Source organism: Haliotis rubra, unplaced genomic scaffold (genome assembly GCF_003918875.1).
Source record: "Haliotis rubra isolate DU_JTF1 unplaced genomic scaffold, ASM391887v1 Scf263, whole genome shotgun sequence".
Taxonomy (NCBI): domain Eukaryota; kingdom Metazoa; phylum Mollusca; class Gastropoda; order Lepetellida; family Haliotidae; genus Haliotis; species Haliotis rubra.
In genome coordinates this window covers 1,130,555-1,153,887 of record NW_025766703.1, presented here as the reverse complement: position 1 = coordinate 1,153,887, position 23,333 = coordinate 1,130,555, and the positions used below count along the sequence as shown (strand labels likewise).

The window sequence follows — 23,333 nt, the reverse complement described above, 5'->3', positions numbered from 1 at the left end:
ACACCTGTAGGATCTATTTCAACAAGCACCTGTAGGTTCTATTTCAACAAGCACCTGTAGGTTCTATTTCAACAAGCACCTTTAGGATCTATTTCAACAAGCACCTGTAGGATCTATTTCAGCAAACACCTGTAGGATTTCTACACACCTGCTGTATCTGTTTTTCCCTCATCTTGACCTGTTGCTGCACCAGTTCCTCACGGAGCAGTGTCTCCTCCTGTAACTTCCTCTCCAGTACTTCTCTCTTCTGTCTCTCTTCGTGGAGAGCCATCATCTCAGCTTCACGAAAATGTACCTGAAATAGTCAGCCTGCTATAGGAAACACACAAACACTCCGTTGTTATTCAACATCACACTCTGCAGTATTCCAGCGATATGACAGTAGTTTGTAAATACTGGAGCCTTGGTCAGACAATTGACATCACAAAGGTCATTCTACAATGATCGACAGTGTTGCAGCTACATGACAACAACTTCCTTAAGTGGCATATAGAAGCTGGTATGATGAAGAGGAACACATTTTACGGACTGACAACTCCTTTATAGCAATATATGTGACGTTTCCGTGTAGATTTGGTTTCGGCAAATGACTGGCTTGATGACGGTGTTAGGATCTACACCGAAACGTTGCATATATGGCAGTAAAGAAGTTGTCTATCCATAAAAAGTGTTCCTCTTTATATGACAGCAGTCTGTAAATAAACTGGACAGTCCAGTGACTGACATAATGAGCATCGATCTATTAGACCAGGCCAGATTCTGGAAAAAGGCTCAAATAGAAGATGTTGCAGGGGTGGAAATAACTTTAAAATTGCTAGTGTACTCCGGTACAGTGGCACATATAAAATCACTTGCCCTGATAATTTTTTCACTATACTGGCAGATTTTCTTGTTGATTTTTTAAATAAACAACATAATTAACATTGGAAAGTCAACTGGACACCGGTACAGTGTGATATACAAATTTGCTTGCCCGACAGAAAAAAACACTGGACTGGGGCGTCGGGCAATGGGTTATTTCCACCCCTGTGTTGAGGAATTGCTTTAGTTGGATTTGGTAAATCAGTTGTATATGTGCACAGTATTATGCCTATGACTGTATCTCTAATTCTTAAATTTTGGAAACTTGACATTTTAAAACATTTATAGAGTGCTGATCATGAATAATTAGGATTCCAAGCTGAAAAATGTTTTTGGACCCTCAAAATTAAAAACAAAATGGCCACGATTGTCACCTCAAGTAGAGGTAGGTGTGTATGGCATATTATCACCTGTAACTGTTTATTTATTTTCAAATGTTGTGAACCGTGACTCTTTTTGACATTTAAAGGTTGCTGATCACGGAAAAATTGGATACCAACTGAAAAAATTGTTTATGAACCTCAAAACTGAAAAACAAAATGGTCACCAAATCACCTTTTGTGTGGAAAAATACTGAATGCTTACATCGGTATATTATGAAATATAAATGACCACTTTAGAAAATAGATATAGTCACAGGGGATGACATACCGTGCACACCTACCACTACTTGGCCTGACCATGCAAGGGGCGGTGGGGTAGCCTAGTGGTTAAAGCGTTGGCTCGTCACGCCGAAGACCCGGGTTCGATTCCCCACATGGGTACAATGTGTGAAGCCCATTTCTTGTGTCCCCCGCCGTGATGTTGCTGGAATATTTGCTAAAAGCGGCGTAAAACCAAACTCAGTCAGTCAGTCAGTCTGACCATCCGATCCCGTTAGTTGCCTCTTATGACAAGCATCGGTTGCTGAAGACCAATTCTAACCCAGATCTTCACAGGATGTTGCAAGAAGAAATTCAATCTGTTCAGTAAGAGTTATCTAACCTGTTCTTCCACCAGATGGAGCTTGTCTGCCTGTGCCTGTGCTAGAAGCAGCTCCAGTTCTGCAAGTTTCTCCAGCTGCCCCTCTCCACTGCTTAAACTGAAACAGAAACACAACACTCAATATGGATCAAAACACACTAACAAAACACATTACTCCCTTTGACAAGCTATGTAACATTTCAATATAATAATAATTGCTGGTTATGCACCTATCCAACCACCTGTGCATGCTCCAGGCACCAAGACATTATAACCCTTGTTAAGCCAAGCTGCCTGTGAGATGCCATCAGGTTAACAGTCAAATGACTTATCCCACCAGGTACCCATTCACTGCTGGGTCAACAGAGGCAAACATGCAGCAAACAGTATTTCAGACACTAGACATAATAAACTTCATCCCAGCCCTGTATATAATGTAAAAGCCCTAAATGAAGCAAGTCTAGATTTCCTCTGGTTTAGGTTCGGAATATCACTTGAGTTCTTTTAATATCATGAAAATATTGAGTTCTTCACATTTTAAAAGTAATAAAATCCTTGAGTTGGATTTGTTTCTATGAAAAAAAGAAAGGTTTTTTTGACACTGAGATTTCAGACTTTCCAAATATGTGTTGTAATCAACAGATCATAAAAATGTTCAAATGCCAAAATCATAAAACTAGATTTCAACATGGAAAAACACTGTTGAGCTGGTGGAAAATGCATACAGATCCAGTAGCAATGTTAAAGGGCAAGAGAAAAATTGACTTCACCTGGAAGCATGAAAGGCTTGTTTGTTTCAACTGGTTACATAAATACATTGAATTTCCTTTGCAACTGAGTATAGTTTTACAATCGCTTTTTGCAATATTCAGCAATATCACAACACCAGAAATGGGCTTCACACATTGTACCCAAGTGGGGAATTGAACTCGGGTCTTCGGCGTGACGAGTGAACACTTTAACCACTAGGCTATCCCACCACCCCTCCTTTGCATGTGTGTATGATGGGTGCACTGATGGGGCAAGAAATGTTCACATTTCACACACACTCATCACTATTTCCTAAGCTTTGATGTTCATAGGTCCCTATGTATGTGATTAATGACTGGTTAAATACACAGGGGTTCTCAATAATGACTCAATACAAACTGTTTAAGTCTGCAGTCAAACTCTTGCAATCAACGATAAATATATGGCACAAATACCACCTTGTCATCCTACTTCTCTAACCTACTTTCCCAAGTACTTTAACTCTCTTAGTTCTTAAAAGCCATTTCATCAAGAAATACTTTAAGAACTTTCAAAAAAATTGATTTCAGATGTGCCCTGCTGTGATATTACTGGAATATTGCTAAAAGGGCATAAAGCCATACTCACTCTTAAGGAACATTCAAAATGAAAGGTGATTTAATTGCAGTTTTGATATTGTAACAGAATGGGGATTGAATGGCTACACAGAATATGTGTATATTCTAGGGCTGCAACAATTCGGTTAGATTCATCGAAAATCGAACCTCCTATTTTATCACTATTTTGATTCAATATTTGGATATCTCTTTTAATTATTTCCACACAGCGAGAATGTGTTTCCAACTCAAGCAGTTTCAAACGCTGAAATAAGGTGAAACATGATTGGTTGACACTGGGCCCTGATTTCTCGAAACAAACTTAAGTCTGTGTTTCGACTTAAGTTAGAGTTTTTACTCAAATTTGAAAAAATGCATTTCCCATAATGAACTAAAATCGATATTAAACTCAAACATAGTAGACAATTTGAGTTTGGTGGATAGATTACTTAAGTTGTTTGGGCTTTTTATTTAAAAAATGCAGTTGAGTTAAAAATTCAGCTGTTTCAAATCGTCCAACTCAGTTTGAAATTTGAGTAAAAACTTAAGTTTGTTTCGAGAAATCGGGGCCGGGCTAATTATCCAATGAGAATTATTGTTGGTAGATATCGCCAAGTTGACAATGGATTTCACACTAAAAAAGCTGACTTGAATCTAAAATGATCGATCGAATATAATATCGAAAGTCGAATCGAATCGAAACCTGGGTGAATGGTTGCAGCCCTAGTATTGTCACTTGAATGTCTCCATATAAGGTAAGAATGTTAATATACTAGTAAGCTGGTACAGTTACACATAAATGTTCATAAAAACATGACATTACCTAACCTCACCCATTGATAACATGTTGCTCAAATAAATAAGATAAAAAATACCCAAATACAAAATTTGTCCCAAAACAAGTTTATCTTATCTTGTGAACCTGTGCCCTTTGTAGGCACACTATGAGATCAGTCAATAAGATTAAACATTATTTGACAAGATTTGGTTCGTTCTTAGTTAACCAGTGTATTGAGCCATATCACAGTTAAGAGATGGCAGTCTGGAAATAATCAAGCTCAAACCAGACATAATAAAAATAATAATAATAATAATATTTGCATTTATATAGCGCATCATTCACTAGTAAATGCTCTGTGCGCTTAAGATGGAAACTGACACTTTAAAAGATATGTTTTGAGGGCAGAGTCTTAAAAGATGTTAGTGACACGCTGGTTTTGGTTAACAAAGCTTATTCAACTCGTAACTGACTTAATACATAATTCACTTTCACAGGATATTTAACTCATAACATGCTCTTCATTAAAGAACTGTTTAGATGTTTAATTTGGCTGAAGATGAACCGGGTAGGATTTCTAATGATTTTTATTTTTAGAATATTATCTTAAACTCAAATTTCACTAAAGCTATTTTGCATTATTTACACAAGTTGTTGAAGTTTTCTTTCCAGATGTTGTAAAGCAGTCTTATAGGAGTAATTACACAATAATTTTTCATGTTTTTACATGTCCAATGAAAAAATCTGCAAATAAGAACATTTATTCCTGGAACCGTACTGACATTAGTAACTTGTGACACAATGAGACAACCTTTGGTGGACCAAACATGGTGCCACTGTATGAAGAACTTGAAAACAATTTCCCAGTAAATCTTGCATTTTTTTGTCTTGTCTGATAACATGACACTCAGCAATGTTCCAGGTCTGTGTAGACCAGACCATCCAGTGATTGATACCCATGAAGGTCCGGGTTAGAATTGGTCTTCAGTAACCAACGAATGCTTGTCATTAGAGGCGACTAACGGGATCAGGTGGTCAGGCTCGCTGACTGGGTTGACACATGTCATCGTATCCCATTTGCGTAGATCGATGTTCATGCTGTTGATCACTGAATTGGTGAGGTGAAATGGGGTTTAACGTTGTATGTAAGACTATTTCGCTCATATGATGATGTGCATCCATATGTATGCGTGGCTGCTTGTACTAGCCCAAGACTAAAGCTGGTTTTATAGTGCTAGCTCACTGAGATACCATGTCGCAGTTAAGCATGAACAGGTGAGGTGAGGTGAGGTGAAATTGGGTTTAACGTCGTGCTTGAGAATATTTCGCTCATATGACGACGTGCATGCGTGTGTATGTGTATGTGCGGCTGCTTGTTGTAGCCCAGACTGAAGCTGGTTTTATAGTGCTAGCCCACTGAGATACCATGCCGCAGTGAAGCATGAATACCCCACTCAGGCACATTATACTGACTCTGGGCAGACCAGTCATACCCATTAGTGCCGAGCGCCAGGCAGAGACCAACAAGTACCATATTTTAAAGTATTTTGGTATGACGTGGCCGGGGATCGAACCCACAACCTTCCACTCATGAGTCGGGCGCTCTAACCACTACACCACGGAGGCGGTGCCATCCGGGAGTCAGAAGTACTGATCTGTGTCATCAAGCTGGCATTGTGCTGCATATACCGTGTCAATATGACCTATCTCGTGTTCCAGTAATGGCATTGACAATTGACTTTAACGGAAGCTGCCATTCTATACTAATCAATATATGTTATTGTAGATCTATAACGTCTCTTACGCTGTGTGAACAGGCTTGAATACTGATCAGACAAATCATTTCACACTCACAATCCCTGTATTTGTAACTCTGCTGTTTTTAAATATTAATTGTTAATTCCTTGTCCTACATTGAGGACAGGTAATAATAATCATCATCATCATCATCATCATCATCACAGCATTAATCAGTCTTCTCATCTTCACCCTTGCATAATCATGAGGACAATAATTACATCATCACCATCATCATTATCACCATCATCATCAGGGTGGTGGGGTAGCCTAATGGATAAAGCCTTCGCTCATCACGACGAAGATCCGGGTTTGATCCCCCACATAGGTACAATGTGTGAAACCCATTTCTGTTGTTCCCCGCCGAATATTGATATTGCTGGAATATTGCGAAAATTTGCGAAAAACTTAACTTGCTCATCATCATCATCACCATCACCATCAGGGCGGTGGGGTAGCCTAATGATTAAAGCCTTCTCTCGTCAGACTGAAGATCTGGGTTTGATCCCCCACATAGGTACAATGTGTGAAACCCATTTCTGGTGTTCCCTGCCGAATATTGATATTGCTGGAATATTGCTAAAATTTGCGTAAAACTTAACTTGCTCATCATCATCCTCATCATCATCACATCATCATCACAATCACATCATCATCACCATCATCATCATCATCAGTATCAATCAGTCCTCCTTTGTTCACCCATGCACAATCATGATGATAATAATTACAATAATCTCATCTGCTGCTGAGACAACAACAACATCGACAACAACGACAACAACAATGACAGTGTTGCTTCTCTCACTCACCCCGGGATCGACATAGGTTTGCCACAGAACCAGCAATGCTCTAACTGGAAGCTGGCAGCGATGGCTTGCCGCGACACCAGCGTCTGCAGAGTGCCGTTCACCGACTTACACACTCCGTTCATCTTCCCGTTAGGTACTCCAGCCCGTCGCTCCATATTGAACATACTGGCAAAACTGCCACTACCGTCTGTAGTACGACAAATCTTAAAAAACACCCACCATCTTCATGGCACATCCCTTAGTCTCAGAACATCATGCTGTGAGCTATCTTGGACATTCTCGCAACATATACTCCATTGTGTGTAGTCTTTATGTGTAGCCATCCTCGTCTAAGCTACATATAGGTCAGGGAAATCTATAGAACTGTTATGTATCACTGTCCATCAATAGGAAGTCACGACAGGCAGATATCTGATGCTGTTATATTTCTTTCTGTCATAGAAAATCTCCGACAATGCAGTGCATCCTTTGTTTACTTCTTGCACATATTAACGTGTTGTCTACATGAAAGAGATAGCCTTCTGGGTGAAGATACGTAATTTGACATTCCAGACAATAGATTGAATATTTCTGGATAAGTTTCTAACTGTAAGCAAGTATTTACGCTTATATCATTTGATAGGACTACAATTACTCTTAGAGATGTATTATAGAAATCCCCTTGATGTATAGTTGTCAAAACAGTGAGGATTTCACATACATCAATCACTCACATAACCCATTTGTAGTTCTGGTGTTAATTCCTTGGTTTGACTGACACAGTGTTAATTCCTTGGATTGACTGACACAGTGTTAATTCCTTGGATTGACTGACACAGTGTTAAGTCCTTGGATTGACTGACACAGTGTTAAGTCCTTGGATTGACTGACACAGTGTTAATTCCTTGGTATGACGGACACAGTTTTAATTCCTTGGTATAGTCAACGCAGTGTTATTTCCTGGTATAGTCAACACAGTATTAATTCCTTGGTATAGTCAACAGTGTTATTTCCTGGTATGGTCAACACAGTGTTAATTCCTGGTATTGTCAACACAGTATAAATTCCATTGTATTGTCTACACAGTGTTAATTTCTAAGAGATATGAACAATTCTGAGTTGTGCTGTGAAGGACAATTCCCATCAAGTAAGATCAAAGATCAGCGAAGTTTCGAACGTTTCAAATGGAATACTTCTCCCAATATACTTCAGTCAGAAGCCATATTGTCTTCACAACAAAGTTTCAAATCAGCCTTCAAAGTTTCCACAATGAAACTACAAAATCCCTGAAATCAATCACCAAACACAGTGTATTGTAGCCTGGCATTAAGCTATCGCTACATCTTACACCTATTGTCCCTGAAATAGTTCATGGAAGCAGTACCAGGAACCTTTCCCTCCAGAAGAATGGACAACTTGTCCGAGACTGTTGACAGATTTGAACAAAGTTGAAATCACTACGTCAAGAACTGCCTCGCAACGTTTACCACGTACACGTTTCACAGCGATGGCAAAACAACTGCAGTCTTATGAATGATTGATACATTACAAATGTCGGATTGATTGAAGGTAATTAATGATAATTAATCTAACAAGAGCTGAACACTTCCTCACGTAATTGTCTGAATAGGTCCACAAACAAAACGATTAACTCCAAATTGGAACCAACAATTTAGAACACTTAACAGTAAATGTCAACATATCGTTGTTGATTAGCGTTGCTGATCTGTTGCATTACAGCCCTGCTTGAAAATCAATTATGGATTCAATCTTGTATAAACTTCCATCCACGCAGAATCGGTAATGAAGGCTGCAAACTGTCCATGTTATTTTCTCTGCACATGACATATATAACAATCTTTAATGAAAGTGTTATCCACACTAGTAAACAGCCACTTCAATGTAAGTTTTATCCACACTAGTGAACAGCCGCTTCAATGTAAGTTTTATCCACACTAGTAAACAGTCGCTTCAATGTAAGTGTTATCGACACTAGTGAACAGCCGCTTCAATGTAAGTGTTATCGACACTAGTGAACAGCCGCTTCAATGTAAGTGTTATCGACACTAGTGAACAGCCGCTTCAATGTAAGTGCTATCCATACTAGTGAACAGCTGCTTCAATGTAAGTGTTATCGACACTAGTGAACAGCCGCTTCAATGTAAGTGTTATCCACACTAGTGAACAGCCGCTTCAATGTAAGTGTTATCGACACTAGTGAACAGCCGCTTCAATGTAAGTGTTATCAACACTAGTGAACAGCCGTGAACAGCCGCTTCAATGTAAGTGTTATCCACACTAGTGAACAGCCGTGAACAGCTTCTTCAATGTAAGTGTTATCCACACCAGTAAACAGCCGCTTCAATGTAAGTGTTATCCACACTAGTGAACAGCTTCTTCAATGTAAGTGTTATCCACACTAGTGAACAGCTTCTTCAATGTAAGTGTTATCCACACTAGTGAACAGCCACTTCAATGTAAGTGTTATCCACACCAGTAAACAGCCGCTTCAATGTAAGTGTTATCCACACCAGTAAACAGCCGCTTCAATGTAAGTGTTATCCACACTAGTAAACAGTCGCTTCAATGTAAGTGTTATCGACACTAGTAAACAGCCGCTTCAATGTAAGTGTTATCGACACTAGTGAACAGCCGCTTCAATGTAAGTGTTATCGACACTAGTGAACAGCCACTTCAATGTAAGTGCTATCCATACTAGTGAACAGCTGCTTCAATGTAAGTGTTATCCACACCAGTAAACAGCCGCTTCAATGTAAGTGTTATCCACACCAGTAAACAGCCACTTCAATGTAAGTGTTATCCACACTAGTAAACAGCTTCTTCAATGTAAGTGTTATCCACACCAGTAAACAGCCGCTTCAATGTAAGTGTTATCCACACCAGTAAACAGCCGCTTCAATGTAAGTGTTATCCACACTAGTGAACAGCTTCTTCAATGTAAGTGTTATCCACACTAGTGAACAGCTTCTTCAATGTAAGTGTTATCCACACTAGTGAACAGCTTCTTCAATGTAAGTGTTATCCACACTAGTAAACAGTCGCTTCAATGTAAGTGTTATCCACACTAGTGAACAGCCGCTTCAATGTAAGTGTTATCCACACTAGTAAACAGCTTCTTCAATGTAAGTGTTATCCACACTAGTAAACAGTCGCTTCAATGTAAGTGTTATCCACACCAGTAAACAGCCGCTTCAATGTAAGTGTTATCCACACCAGTAAACAGCCGCTTCAATGTAAGTGTTATCCACACTAGTGAACAGCTTCTTCAATGTAAGTGTTATCCACACCAGTAAACAGCCGCTTCAATGTAAGTGTTATCCACACTAGTGAACAGCTTCTTCAATGTAAGTGTTATCGACACTAGTGAACAGCCGCTTCAATGTAAGTGCTATCCACACTAGTGAACAGCTTCTTCAATGTAAGTGTTATCCACACTAGTGAACAGCCGCTTCAATGTAAGTGTTATCCACACCAGTAAACAGCCGCTTCAATGTAAGTGTTATCCACACTAGTGAACAGCTTCTTCAATGTAAGTGTTATCCACACTAGTGAACAGCTTCTTCAATGTAAGTGTTATCCACACTAGTAAACAGTCGCTTCAATGTAAGTGTTATCCACACTAGTGAACAGCCGCTTCAATGTAAGTGTTATCCACACTAGTAAACAGCCGCTTCAATGTAAGTGTTATCCACACTAGTAAACAGTCGCTTCAATGTAAGTGTTATCCACACCAGTAAACAGCCGCTTCAATGTAAGTGTTATCCACACTAGTGAACAGCTTCTTCAATGTAAGTGTTATCGACACTAGTGAACAGCCGCTTCAATGTATGTGCTATCCACACTAGTGAACAGCCGCTTCAATGTAAGTGTTATCCACACTAGTGAACAGCCGCTTCAATGTAAGTGTTATCGACACTAGTGAACAGCCGCTTCAATGTAAGTGTTATCAACACTAGTGAACAGCCGTGAACAGCCGCTTCAATGTAAGTGTTATCCACACTAGTGAACAGCCGCTTCAATGTAAGTGTTATCAACACTAGTGAACAGCCGCTTCAATGTAAGTGTTATCCACACTAGTGAACAGCTTCTTCAATGTAAGTGTTATCCACACTAGTGAACAGCCGCTTCAATAAAAGTGTTATCCACACTAGTGAACAGCCGCTTCAATGTAAGTGTTATCCACACTAGTGAACAGCCACTTCAATGTAAGTGTTATCCACACTAGTAAACAGCCGCTTCAATGTAAGTGTTATCCACACTAGTGAACAGCTGCTTCAATGTAAGTGTTATCCACACTAGTGAACAGCCGCTTCAATGTAAGTGTTATCCACACTAGTAAACAGCCGCTTCAATGTAAGTGTTATCCACACTAGTGAACAGCTTCTTCAATGTAAGTGTTATCCACACTAGTGAACAGCCGCTTCAATGTAAGTGTTATCCACACTAGTGAACAGCCGCTTCAATGTAAGTGTTATCCACACTAGTGAACAGCTGCTTCAATGTAAGTGTTATCCACACTAGTAAACAGCTGCTTCAATGTAAGTGTTATCAACACTAGTGAACAGCCTCTTTACTGACAATGTTTTCATTGCTTGTGAACAGCTGCTTCGATGATAGAGTTCTTCTTACTTGTGAACAGCCACTTCAATCACCACCGAATACAAAGAAAACTTCCTTGCATATATATTTTCACAATCTAGATCTTTCAAATCAAATTGTAACACATCTTCCTCAGCACCCTTGGAATTCCTCAATTTTTATCATTGTTATTTCAACATGGCCTTTCCACAAAGTTCATTTCAATTCAATCTTAAATCCCTCAATCCCCCTCGAAACACAGGCGGCACTGTAGTTGATGGCACTACCATAGGATGGAAGAAAGACTGAAGCAAGTGGCTGAAAAGATTTTTCTATCAAGATCTGGAGACGTCCATCATCAAAATCTTGATTCAGTGGCTCAGAGAGGCTGTTCCCAACTCATTATAACCTAAACACATTCACAGTAGGTTACTCTGCCAAACCTAAACCAGATCCACCGTATCACATTCCGTCTGATTCAAGAAATAATTGAACTAAACTAGACAGAACAATTCCATAATGGTCCATCGTTCACTGGCTGAGCCTCAGTTTTCACAAACCACCATGCATTGATAATGATTAGATTTGCATCAGTCACCTCAACCATGAAAACCTCTACCATGAAAATTCTTTCTTTCATAAACCATGACCAATATCCTTACATTCCAGTTACTTCATGTCATAGAGCAGATCGTTATTAGCTTGATAAATCCATATCTCAGGAGTTATATATCCGAAAGCCTCCAACACTGCCCACGGAATACGGCATCTCATTTAGCCAAGCTAGTCCATTTATACAGCATGTGTCTGTAGCAGTGGAATATCACATTCAAGTGATAACACTATCGTGTCTTCAAACCGGAACCCTACTTCAGATAGACAGGAACATTCCCAAATACGACCCCTGCCTGTGAATCTCTTCCATCCACCTTGTCTCCCCCGAGACCTGATTCTTTCCAAGTGAGCAGACGCCAAAACACACACTGAAAACAACTGTCAGTTTAAAAACACTTGATGAGAATCCATCAGCCGATTTCAAAGAGGAATCTTGGCAATAACGTCAGTGTCTATATCGCAGTGGTAGCTTTATGGTTTACCTTGAAACGGAGCCTTTTGTTGGAAATGTTGTTGAAGCAGACGTCAGTTTTTGACCGATATTAATCTCTTAGAAACTCTACTTTACTTACTAAACGGCATCAATTTGCTTGCTCATATCAACTATGTACTTGAAATTAGAAACTGGGGAATAATATCCAACATATTTGTATTCTTAGAGAAAAAGCTATTTTCAGGTTGGTTCTCTATACTGGTGCGTTAAAGCAGTTATCCAAAAAAGTTGTTACAAGGAACTTCATCATCTCCATCAAAATCTATTTTTCCCTCAGGATATATACTTTTTATATCTGTTCACTTTGCAATGTCACACATTTGTGAGCAGGTCTTTTTGTTGAGAGAAAACAATCCTAATTATAAGAACTCGCAGCTAATTTTATTCCAGGTTTCAAATTCTAGATGTAATTTTCTGATAGCCTCAGGATATATGACTCTGGTGCACACAGGTTATTCTGAATCTCATCTCGATGTTCCTAGAAACTCAAATTAGAACCATCACAACGTATATTTTCATGCTGGTCGCCTGTTCTGGTCCACACCCACAAACCTTCCAGACTGATAGTTTGTCATGAAATATTGATGGCCAATTTCCATTATTCAGAAAATGTGTCCGGTGTGCCTAAATGTCATCCACGCTGAACTGGATGGAATAAATCGAACATACTCAAATTCAATATCACTTGCGTGAAATGTGGGTACTCAACACTGTTGCATCTTCACAAACAGAAATTCACATCCTGACGATTCTTTACACACTCTTGACACTTTTTAAAACTTTTTGAATCCTGATCATTACATAATCCTCTTTGGCAGAAAAACACAATGCTTCCCCACAATCAGATGTCAAGTATTAATGATAATCATAAACTGCATTGTATCACATCCTGCAAACGCACACTGTCACAAAACTTCCATTGAAAGGTTTTACAAATTATCTGTGAGTTCATGAAAAATTAATCTTCACCAAGACACAAGGAAGATATCAATTAAAGTCATCCAAAGCACCAGAGCTAGTTATTGATCTCGGCGACTTCATCCCTGATAAAATGTGTGCTAGTATACCGAGAAGCGTGTGGTTGAGAAACTTCGTCCTGGACGAAGACAACGTCAAACCCAACTGTCAGGAAAGTAATTACACCAGGTCCATCAGTCTGTAAACGACGACACTTTGGAAAATTAGAAAAGTCAGCAGTTCAACGATGTCACGTCACTGTCCTCATTACCACCGAGCACTGGTGCACACTCTGCATGAGGTCTTCCTACGACCATCTGTTGGCAGGCTCTTCCTCTCCCTCCACAACCCTTCTTCAAATATTTCTCCTCATCATGGAAGAGACAACCTGTTCAGTCCCCTGTGATTGCCATAGCAACACTGCATACAGACATCTGTTATCATGTAAGATTTTCCAATAACACAAATTTTCACATGGCCTTATTGATTTAATTCGCACATAAACGTCTTCGAGTCGACTTTTAACTATCAATTTACATTAAGACAACTGATTCCTAACTTCGGCAGCAACAGCTGATCCAAAGAATCGGAAAAACATCTCCCAGTTTGAGGACAGCGCCAAGGTGAACATTTTCACTTCCTGCATTGAAACAACGTAAATCTCACTTGGGGAGATGAGCTTGGCTTATATATTCCGTAATTAGCACAGCTTTGCTGCAGAATCACACTCTCCTCCCTTTCCCTCCGATGTCGAAACACCAATTACATCTTCACACACTACCTCTCGGCTCCTGATCAATTTGCCGGTAACAAAAGCCCTCGAGTTGTTTTCACGTGTGGTTTAAATCTGTTAATGGCCATCAACGAGCCTGGAGAACCATTATGCCTTGAGGTAACAGATTGAATGCCTTACTCAAGGACTTGGGTCCACAGTGGATGTCATTGCTAGTCAATTATTATCACTTATTGATAAGTGTTCTATTACCATGCACTTCTAAGCTTCTTGTCCCTATGGTGTTAACTGTCTTGTTCAAGAACTGTCATTTCTGCCTGCAATGCATCATGGGATATCCGAGGAGACAGGTCACATGGAAAATTGCTGATGAATAAGTCACAGATTAAACATTTGGATTCCAATTTGGTCTGGGTAATTCATCGCTGATGATAAAAATAATTTGCTGTGCATTGAGTCTAATTGAAATTGAAGAATTGATTACTACTGTCTGTGAAGAGTTCCCTTTGCAAATGGATTTGAAATTTGTACCATTTCATTTTATGCATTACCTGTCATTTAAATAAATCATTGATACAAGTGAGTGAGTGAGTGAATAAGTGAGTTTGGATTTACGCCATGCTTTTAGCAATATTCCAGCAATATCATGGCGGAGGACACCTGAAATGGGCTTCACACATTGTACCAATGTGGGAGTGAGTGAATCCTGGGGGTCTTAGTGAGTGAATGTTTCAGTGAATGAATGAATGAGTATCTTAGTGAATGAATGAATGAATGAGTGTCTTAGTGAATGAATGAATGAATTAGTGAATGAATGAATGAATGAATGAGTGTCTTAGTGAATGAATGAATGAATGAATGTGTCTTAGTGAATGAATGAATGAATGACTGTCTTAGTGAATGAATGTCTTAGTGAATGAATGAATGAATGAATGTCTTAGTGAATGAATGTCTTAGTGAATGAATGAATGAATGTCTTAGTGAATGAATGAATGAATGAATGAATGAGTCTTAGTGAATGAATGAATGAATGACTGTCTTAGTGAATGAATGTCTTAGTGAATGAATGAATGAATGAATGTCTTAGTGAATGAATGAATGAATGAATGTCTTAGTGAATGAATGAATGAATGAATGTCTTAGTGAATGAATGAATGAATGAATGAATGAATGAATGAATGTCTTAGTGAATGAATGAATGAATGAATGTCTTAGTGAATGAAATGTCTTAGTGAATGAATGAATGAATGAATGAGTGTCTTAGTGAATGAATGAATGAATGAATGAGTGTCTTAGTGAATGAATGAATGAATGAATGAGTGTCTAGTGAATGAATGAATGAATGAGTGTCTTAGTGAATGAATGAATGAATGAATGTCTTAGTGAATGAATGTCTTAGTGAATGAATGAATGAATGTCTTAGTGAATGAATGAATGACTTAGTGAATGAATGAATGAGTAATGTCTTAGTGAATGAATGAATGAATGGTGAAGTGAATGAATGAGATGGTTTTCAGTCTTAGTGAATGAATGAATGAATGAGAGGGCGGTGCTCTTAGTGAATGAATGTCTTAGTGAATGAATGAATGAATGAATGTCTTAGTGAATGAATGAATGAATGAATGTCTTAGTGAATGAATGTCTTAGTGAATGAATGAATGAATGAATGTCTTAGTGAATGAATGAATGAATGAATGAATGAGTGTCTTAGTGAATGAATGAATGAATGAATGTCTTAGTGAATGAATGAATGAATGAGTGTCTTAGTGAATGAATGAATGAATGAATGAATGAATGTCTTAGTGAATGAATGAATGAATGAATGTCTTAGTGAATGATTGTCTTAGTGAATGAATGAATGAGTGTCTTAGTGAATGAATGAATGAATGAATGAATGTCTTAGTGAATGAATGAATGAATGACTGTCTTAGTGAATGAATGAGTGTCTCTTGAATGAGTGAATGAATGAATGAATGAATGTCTTAGTGAATGAATGTCTTAGTGAATGAATGTCTTAGTGAATGAATGAATGTCTTAGTGAATGAATGAATGAATGAATGAATGAATGAATGAGTGTCTTAGTGAATGAATGACTTAGTGAATGAATGAATGTCTTAGTGAATGAATGAATGAATGAATGAATGAATGTCTTAGTGAATGAATGAATGAATGACTGTCTTAGTGAATGAATGAATGAATGAGTGTCTTAGTGAATGAATGAATGAATGAATGAGCGTCTTAGTGAATGAATGAATGAATGAGTGTCTTAGTTAATGAATGAATGAATGAGTGTCTTAGTGAATGAATGAATGAATGAGTGTGTCTTAGTGAATGAATGAATGAATGAATGAATGAGTGTCTTAGTGAATGAATGAATGAATGAATGAGTGTCTTAGTGAATGAATGAATGAATGAGTGTCTTAGTGAATGAATGTCTTAGTGAATGAATGAATGAATGAAGTGAATGTCTTAGTGAATGAATGAATGAATGAATGAATGTCTTAGTGAATGAATGAATGAATGTCTTAGTGAATGAATGAATGAATGAATGAATGTCTTAGTGAATGAATGAATGAATGTCTTAGTGAATGAATGAATGAATGAATGAGTGTCTTAGTGAATGAATGAATGAATGAATGAATTAGTGAATGAATGAATGAATGTCTTAGTGAATGAATGAATGAATGACTGTCTTAGTGAATGAATGTCTTAGTGAATGAATGAATGAATGAATGAATGAATGTCTTAGTGAATGAATGTCTTAGTGAATGAATGAATGAATGAATGTCTTAGTGAATGAATGAATGAATGAATGAATGAATAGTGAATGAATGAATGAATGAGTTTCTTAGTGAATGAAATGAATGAGTGTCTTAGTGAATGAATGAATTAGTGAATGAATGAATGAATGAATGAATGAGTGTCTTAGTGAATGAATGAATGAATGAGTGTCTTAGTGAATGAATGAATGAATGAGTGTCTTAATGAATGAATGAATGACTGAATGAATGAATGAATGTCTTAGTGAATGAATGAATGAATGAATGTCTTAGTGAATGAATGAATGAATGACTGTCTTAGTGAATGAATGAATGAATGAGTGTCTTAGTGAATGAATGAATGAATGAATGTCTTAGTGAATGAATGAATGAATGAGTGTCTTAGTGAATGAATGAATGAATGTCTTAGTGAATGAATGAATGGGTATCTGATTAAGTGTCTGAGCAAGTGAGTGAGCGTCTGAGTGAGTGAGTGAGTGAGGTGAGTGGATTAGGTAGTGTCAGTGTCTGTAATTTGGTTGTTTATATGTCATGATGCCCTTAAGCATGGATCATTCTTCATAACATCAACCACTAGATTCCCATCAGAGCTCAATTACTTACAAGCCCTGTAATAAAGCTCATATCAAACAAACAACATCTCATCCTTGTCAAGTACAATTTTGTCAGCCATTGTGTCCACTTGCTACCCATTTTGTTGAAGTCAGAAGAACATAGCATTATTGCACTAACATGGTGATGTGCATGTCTGTGTGTGGGTCTTTCCACCAGCTTGGACGAAGGACAATTTCATAGGGCAGCCAGCTGAGATAGCATGTTGCAATTTGACATGGATAGCCCACTCGAACTCATACTGACTCAAAGTCGACCAATCCTGGTATTTTCCCAAAGGAAGAATGTGAGGCAAGGAAGCAACAAGCACACCTTATGAATCTTTCAGTAATCCAAGAACTGAACCATTGGCTTTCCCTTCCCTGTAGTGCTGGGAATTAGTTGACATCTCACAATTGGTTCAATACCAACGACCAATCATCAAAAAAAAATTGGTTCACGTCATTTTTTAGATTTTCCTATTCATGTTGTAGTTGCAGATAAGTATAAAGAAAAAAACATTTGGTTCTCTGTTGTTGATTTTAGAAACTGCACAAATTACATTTGCAGATTTCACATCCAGTGTAAAATGATTCAGTTCCAGTGTAACATTAACTTCCCAGATTCTTCAAGAAATATTCAGTCATGACTTTTCAGAAAGTGAAGTGAGTTTTCTTAGAAATAAACACGTCTTCAGGCCCTGACAACGTCCTAGATATGTTCCATCATCAAGTATTTCAAACTCTATTACAGCGGTTCCAAAATCGTTTGTGTTCGATTATGAGAAAATGTGATCGATTGCTTGGTCGTTTGGCCACTGCGACCAATCTTCGATTATTTCAATTAATCGGACCACCACTACTTCTCTGTATCAAGGGGGAGGTGAGGTAGCCTTGTGGTTAAAGCGTTCACTCATCACACCGAAGACATGGGTTTGATTCCCCTCGTGGGTATAATGTGTGAAGCCCATTTCTGATGTCGCGAACTGTGATATTGCTGGAATATTGTTAAAGGGGTGTAAAACTAAACTCGCTCACTCACTCACATCTCAACAGATGTCTGACTAGACATTGAGGAGCAGGTATTCGATATGGCTCCAACTACCAACATCGACAGAGTTATCTGCTAGACGAACACCTGTCTTATAAACGTACACTACAGTACTTGCTTGGCATAAATTCCACCTGCAACTATCAACAAAACCTCTCCAGTATTTACACAGCTTCAATAGTGGAGCTTGCAAGGTATCATCTTCTGTCAACGTCACGACCATGCGAGTTCCATAAAGCACTTTTAGCTAAAGAAACAGGTGTCAGGTAAGTAGGGCTGATTGTTGCAACTGAAGTAGAGCTGCATGTTACAAATAACTTGGGGCTGTTTATTGCAACATAAGAAGGAAGGTTATTGATAATAAGGTATGGCTACATTTGGAACTAAAGTGCATCTGCTTACTGCGACCAAGTGGAGTTGTTCATTGTAACTGAAGTATTGCTGCTATTTTGCAACTAAGGGACCGTTCATTATTTATGGCTGGTGTGTGTGTGTGTGTGTGTGTGTGTGTGTGTGTGTGTGTGTGTGTGTGTGTGTGTGTGTGTGTGAATGATGATTTTAAGGGGGGGGCACCCATTTTGTTCTGGCAAGGAAGAGGTGGTCAGCAATTTTGTACATGAAAATACTACAACATTATGCTTAAAAAATATGGGTGGGGGGGTCATTGATTTTGTACATGATATGCAAGAGGGGGTCACTTACTTTGTACGTAAATTTTAGGGGGGGGACATTGTACATGCTTCTGAATAAAAATCATCATCAACCCCCTTGCCATAAATTATGAACGGTCCCTAAATTTGGTCTACCAGTATTAATTGAAATTGAGTGTAGGGTTGCTGTTGGTTGCAATCAAAGTAGGGCTGGTTATTGCAACCAAAGTAGGACTGTATGCTGTATCTACAGTGAGGACGTTTTTTGTAAACATGTAGGAGTGTGTGAATTTGGTTTTACTCCACTTTTAGCAACATTCCATCAATATCACGGCGGGGGAAACCAGAAATGGGCTTAACACATTGTACTCATGTGGGAAATCGAACCCGGATCTTCAGCATGACAAGCGAACACTTTAACCACTAGGCTAGCCCACCGCCTGCAACCATGTAGGACAGCTTGTTGCAACCATGTAGGTTTTTTTATTGCAAACATGTAGGGCTTTTTATTGAAAACCATGTAGGACTGTTTAGTGCAACAATGTAGGGCTGTAGGGCTGTTTATTGCAACTGAAGTAGGGCTGCACATTTCAACTTAGAAGGGACACTTTTTTGAAAACCATGTAGGTCTTTTTATTACTAAGATGTAGGGCTGTTTATTACTAAGATGTAGGGATGTTTATTGCAACTGAAGTAGGACTGCACATTTCAACTTAGAAGGGACACTTTTTTGAAAACCATGTAGGTCTTTTTATTACTAAGATGTAGGACTGTTTATTACTAAGATGTAGGTCTGTTTATTGCAACTGAAGTAGGGCTGCACATTTCAACTTAGAAGGGACACTTTTTTGAAAACCATGTAGGTCTTTTTATTACTAAGATGTAGGGCTGTTTATTGCAACTGAAGTAGGCCTTCTCAAAAAGCATCTTACACCAGCCTACCTGCTAATGATGGAACATGAAACATGTGATGTGATTTAAACGATCTCATGCAGCAGATAAACACGATTTCCTCCAAATAGAACGGGAAACATGCGAGCACCATAACCGTGAGACTTTTATTTCAAGACCTGGTAACTCAGTCTCCACGCCACACAATGACTTGACCCAAATCAATTATCCCTGTCATTGGCACAATTCAAATATTTTGATTTATAGCCAATGAATATACTAACGTGAAAAACTATCTCCATAACCAATGTTTTTCTTCAAGCGGCCTTCATCAAATACTAAACAACAAATTGATCCATAAATACGATACAACAATCTATTTTGCTAAATTTCATTATACAAAAACAATTATTGTCAGATTGATAGAAGATTTCAGACTTATTACCACTGGCAGGAAGTTTTAAAAAATGGTTAATGTTATATTCAAATTGGGATTTAAAGAAATCCTTTTAAATCCAAAATTATTTTAATAATGTAGTATAAGACTATTCGTTGCAATAATAAACCAAAGCATTAAAACTTCATCTATTAATGATGCTACCAGTGAAATTCAGTTTTTACTACAACGCCATAACATTAGTCCTTAGTAATAAAATGAACAGGAAAATATATAAAATCAAATTAAGAATTTGTATGGCCATTTGTGTTGGCCTGGGGGCTGAATATCAGCCTTGGAGCAGCGCTGATAAATCCCTACAATGTACTGGATGATTCATTCCTGATAACAATCAGCAGTCAATATCTAGATCATGAATCAATTCAAAACGGCTTTGTGATCACAAATAAAGGAATTCCAGAGTTAGAATGTTGTCAGAATTGATCGGTGTACACCCATGAATCACATAACTTGGAAAGACTTCATAATTTCAACCTAGGCTATGACAAAGATTCCCATGGTACAGAAAGGTGGACAAGAATATCTTGCTCTAAGAAATTGGTTAAATGATCAAATGAAATAACAAATCCAGTCAAACCAGGTTTAAGTATGACAGCCGTGTCTGTGCCAAGAGAACAGGGTGCCTTTGTAGAAAGCAATCTTTGGGCTAAGGTGATCGTAACTCCCAAACCTTAACACAGACTTATGACGGTCGCAGCGCTAAGGTGATCATAACTCCCAAACCTTAACACAGACTTATGACGGTTGCAGCGCTAAGGTGATCGTAACTCCCAAACCTTAACACAGACTTATGACGGTCGCAGCGCTAAGGTGATCGTAACTCCCAAACCTTAACACAGACTTATGACGGTCGCAGCGCTAAGGTGATCGTAACTCCCAAACCTTAACACAGACTTATGACGGTCGAAGCGTAAGGTGATCGTAACTCCCAAACCTTAACACAGACTTATGACGGATGCATGCGCTTAAGGTGATCGTAACTCCCAAACCTTAACACAGACTTATGACGGTCGCAGCGCTAAGGTGATCGTAACTCCCAAACCTTAACACAGACTTATGACGGTCGCAGCGCTAAGGTGATCGTAACTCCCAAACCTTAACACAGACTTATGACGGTCGCAGCTCTAAGGTGATCGTAACTCCCAAACCTTTACAAAGACTTATGACTGTTGTAGCGTTTCTACCCAGTTGACAATCAAAATGTCAAAAAATGGATGATTTCTCTCAAACATGGCAGCAGTTTCCCATTCTTTGACTTAATTAGCTAATGCATTCCAATGTCCATCAAATAATTTCAGAGCCAGACATGAAGCTGAAAACGTCAACCCCCACTCATTCACCTATGTGGGAATTTTGTCTTCCTAGATTCACCGTTTCCATGAAAACTTCCCGACATTAATCATGAAAAAACAGTCCTGTACCAACAGGGTTTGACCTGACAATCACATCTACCAAAAAAGTTCCAAAAGTCATCAAGTGACATTTCCAGTTACATACCGCTCATTCTTTGATGACTTTCCACAACATATTAGCAGGAACCAATCACAGAGACAAGACTGATTACTATGGCACTGACAGAATACTTCCAGGCGCCTATTACTCCATGGCAACCGTGGAAGTCCCTCTCTTGTCTCTATACGCATGGCGCCGGCATCACCTGTCTTGTAAGTCTCAGACCCATAACAAAGTCGGCATGCCTACAACATAATTTCCGGCTACTGACAAGCCAGCCTGACATTTCATGACGGTGTCTTTGAACAAAAACCTGGAACTATCGGTTTGCATGTTGACAATCTCATCAGCAGCTTACTGAAGCTGAAACCATCATTTTCCATCAAAGCTTCTTGTTGGTCATTTGTTAAGCACTGTAAATATATAAGTTTAATTTGAGAAGGAGCTTTTACATTGACACAGTTAATTTTACAACAATTTGATCTCTTTTGAAACTTACTTTTGGTTTTAATATAAGGTGGATTGCCTACATTAAATACAAAAAATAATTAAAAAGCACCTACTTATCAAGACACTGAATATGGATATCGATGCCTTATTTGAAGATTACTGATTAGATTTTTCTGAAATAAATATTGTAAATAGAATGTACTGTTAGGGTCAATTCCAGCTGGTGACACAAAGCCCTGGGCTCTTCATCGTCGCCTTGTTAAAACTCCCTGAGGAGTCAGAGAGACGGTCTCAAGTAGTTGGTCCATCTGAACTCTGTCCTGACGACGTCCATAAGTGACAGGAAACATTATCACAGCACGACAGGCGATTATCTGGTTCTTAAGGAGTCAAAGCTATAGCACTGGGGGCAATCATTCTTGTGTTTGTGAGAATATCACTAAGTTGGTGTGGTAATTTGACCGAGTGGGTTCACAAGAATGGATTGTAATGATAGATAGATAGATAGGTAGGTAGACAGATAGACAGACAGATAGTAGATAGATAGATGACGGGTAGATATATAGATAGACAGACAGACAGATAGGTAGGTAGGTAGATAGACAGACAGACAGACAGAAAGTAGATAGATAGATGATGGATAGATAGATAGACAGACAGTAGATAGATAGATGATGGATAGATAGATAGACAGACAGACAGAAAGTAGATAGATAGATGATGGATAGATAGACAGACAGAAAGTAGATAGATAGATGATGGATAGATAGACAGACAGAAAGTAGATAGATAGATGATGGATAGACAGACAGACAGACAGACAGAAAGTAGATAGATAGATGGATGGGGAGGGAGGACGGAAGGAAGGAAGGAAGAGAGAGAAATACAGAGACAAAAAGAAAGAGTGAAAGAAGATAAGGGAGAGAGAGTGAAGGAGAGAGAAGAGAGGCAAAGAATGGAAAGATGGAAGAGGGAGGAGGAGGAAGGAAGAAAGGGAGAGAATGAGACCAGGAAAGAGAGAGTGGGACAGACAGGGAGGGAGACAAAAAGAGAGGGAAAGACAAAGACAGAAAGAAAGA

At 38.6% G+C, this 23,333-nt stretch overlaps 1 protein-coding gene across 1 annotated transcript in view; it reads right to left on the bottom strand.

The window, feature by feature from the left end:
* The window catches only part of LOC124280258 (pleckstrin homology-like domain family B member 1), a 73,140-nt gene that overhangs the window by 3,707 nt on the left and 46,100 nt on the right, over positions 1-23,333 (bottom strand). Inside the window, 2 exon segments of the mRNA XM_046716155.1 lie at positions 149-295; positions 1,846-1,942. Of these exon segments, the coding sequence (XP_046572111.1) occupies positions 149-295; positions 1,846-1,942 (244 nt within the window).